Source organism: Mustela nigripes, unplaced genomic scaffold (assembly GCF_022355385.1).
Source record: "Mustela nigripes isolate SB6536 unplaced genomic scaffold, MUSNIG.SB6536 HiC_scaffold_469, whole genome shotgun sequence".
Taxonomy (NCBI): Eukaryota; Metazoa; Chordata; class Mammalia; order Carnivora; family Mustelidae; genus Mustela; species Mustela nigripes.
Genome location: NW_026739876.1, coordinates 1 through 1,849, shown reverse-complemented (window position 1 = coordinate 1,849; position 1,849 = coordinate 1). Strand labels below are relative to the sequence as shown.

Genomic DNA, 1,849 nt, shown 5'->3' with positions numbered 1-1,849 from the left:
CACAAAAGGCCTTGCCACATTCTTGACATTGGTAAGGTTTCTTTCCACTATGAGTTCTGTAATGTTTAGTCAGGCCTGAGCTGTGGATAAAGGCCTTGCCACATTCCTGACATTGGTAAGGTTTTTCTCCAGTATGAGTTCTGTGATGTCCAGTAAGGGCTGACCTGTCACAAAAGGCCTTGCCACATTCTTGACATTGGTAAGGTTTCTCTCCACTGTGAATTTTGTGGTGCCGAGAATGATTTGACTTCCAGGCAAAGGCCTTGCCACATTCTTGGCATCGGTAAGGTTTCTCTCCAGTATGAATTCTGTGATGTTGAGTAAGGGTTGACCTGTCACAAAAGGCTTTTCCACATTCTTGACATTGGTAAGGTTTATCCCCACTATGAATTCTGTGATGTTGAATAAGGGCTGGGTGCTTGTTAAAGCTCTTGCCACATTCATGACATTGGTAAGGTTTCTTGCTATTATGAATTCTGTGATGTCTATTAAGACCTGAGTGATTGTTAAAAGCCTTGCCACATTCTTGACATTTGTAGGGTTTTTCTCCAGAACAGATCTGCGAATGTTCATTTTTTGATAAACAGTCATTCAAGGTTGGACCACCTTCTTCACAAATGTGTATTTTTTCTCCAGTATGCATTCGCTGATGTTGACATAGTGTTGAGTGGCAGTCAAAGCATTTACCACATTCCTTTAAAATGTTAGTTTCCTTTCCCAAAAGGATTATCTCATTGATGTTTACGCTTGATGACTGACAAAACATGGTCCCTGCTTTATTAGAACTGAATGCATTTTTTCCCTCGTGAATTCTCTGATGATCACCAACACGAGAGGACTGGTTATGAGCTTTCCCACATTCATTCCATTTATGAGGACTGTCTCCCAAGCGGTGACCATTATGTATACTGAGGTTAGAGCTTGGATGAAAGCCTTCCCCACATTTATCACATTCATAATGGTTCTCTGCAAACCAAGCCTTGACACATCGGTGAACACTGGAGCCCTGGTTCAATGTTTTCTGAGATTCAGTGCATTGAATAATTCTGTCTCCAGTGAAAAGCCTCTGGTCATTCTGGAGGGTTGACTCCTCAGTGGAGCGCCTCTCATACGGATCCCACTGAGCACATTGTTCTTCATTTCTAAATCTCTGATTTAAGGTCAGGCCAGTCCTATTTTCTAAATGGCTCAAATCGTTATCTTCAGCATGGACTAGGTTACCTTCCAAATCTGCCAAATGGTCTGTCCACGAATAGCTATGTTTGAATATCTGACTGGAGCTTGTGCTGACAGAAACACACTGCTCTGCAGAAACAGTTGACTTAAAAACGGAGGTTTTCTGCAGCGGTTTATATACTTCACCACTTGGGGCAGTGAGATTCTCATTAAGGGCAATTGCCTTGGTTTTGGTGTATCGTCCAGGATTTCTTTGATGCCCGTCACCATCCCCATCACTGTCCCAGTCTCTGCGTAAGTATAAAATCTCAACAGCACTGTGTTTGTATCTGGTCATTGATTCATTCTGGAAAAAACCTTCTATGCTCTGCTTTAGCGGGAAACTCTGGGTGTCATGTGAAGATACAGCTGAAAGATAACAAATAAAAGTAAAACCATTGCACTTACTACAATCAGAAGAATATACTGAAGACTAATAATGCAGAAACATCAAGGGAAACAGACCATGTCAGAAAGATGGCTGACAAGGAGTCATCAGGACCTCATTTCTCCATAGATACATAACATAGCACACAACGTATTGGCCATATAACCTAATAGATAATTCTGTGATATGGTCACAGTGTAGCAGAAATCACTTTCATGTATCTCTAATAGTCAGAAAAAGGATCAT

The 1,849-nt window shown here is 41.4% G+C and overlaps 1 protein-coding gene across 1 annotated transcript; it reads right to left on the bottom strand.

The window, feature by feature from the left end:
- Positions 1-332: 332 nt before the first annotated feature.
- LOC132008604 (zinc finger protein 501-like) lies at positions 333-1,584 on the bottom strand (the record flags this gene model as incomplete). Its single annotated transcript, XM_059387222.1, has 1 exon — positions 333-1,584. A coding segment is annotated over one exon (1,252 nt), but the record flags the coding sequence as incomplete, so codon positions are not given.
- Positions 1,585-1,849: the final 265 nt, after the last annotated feature.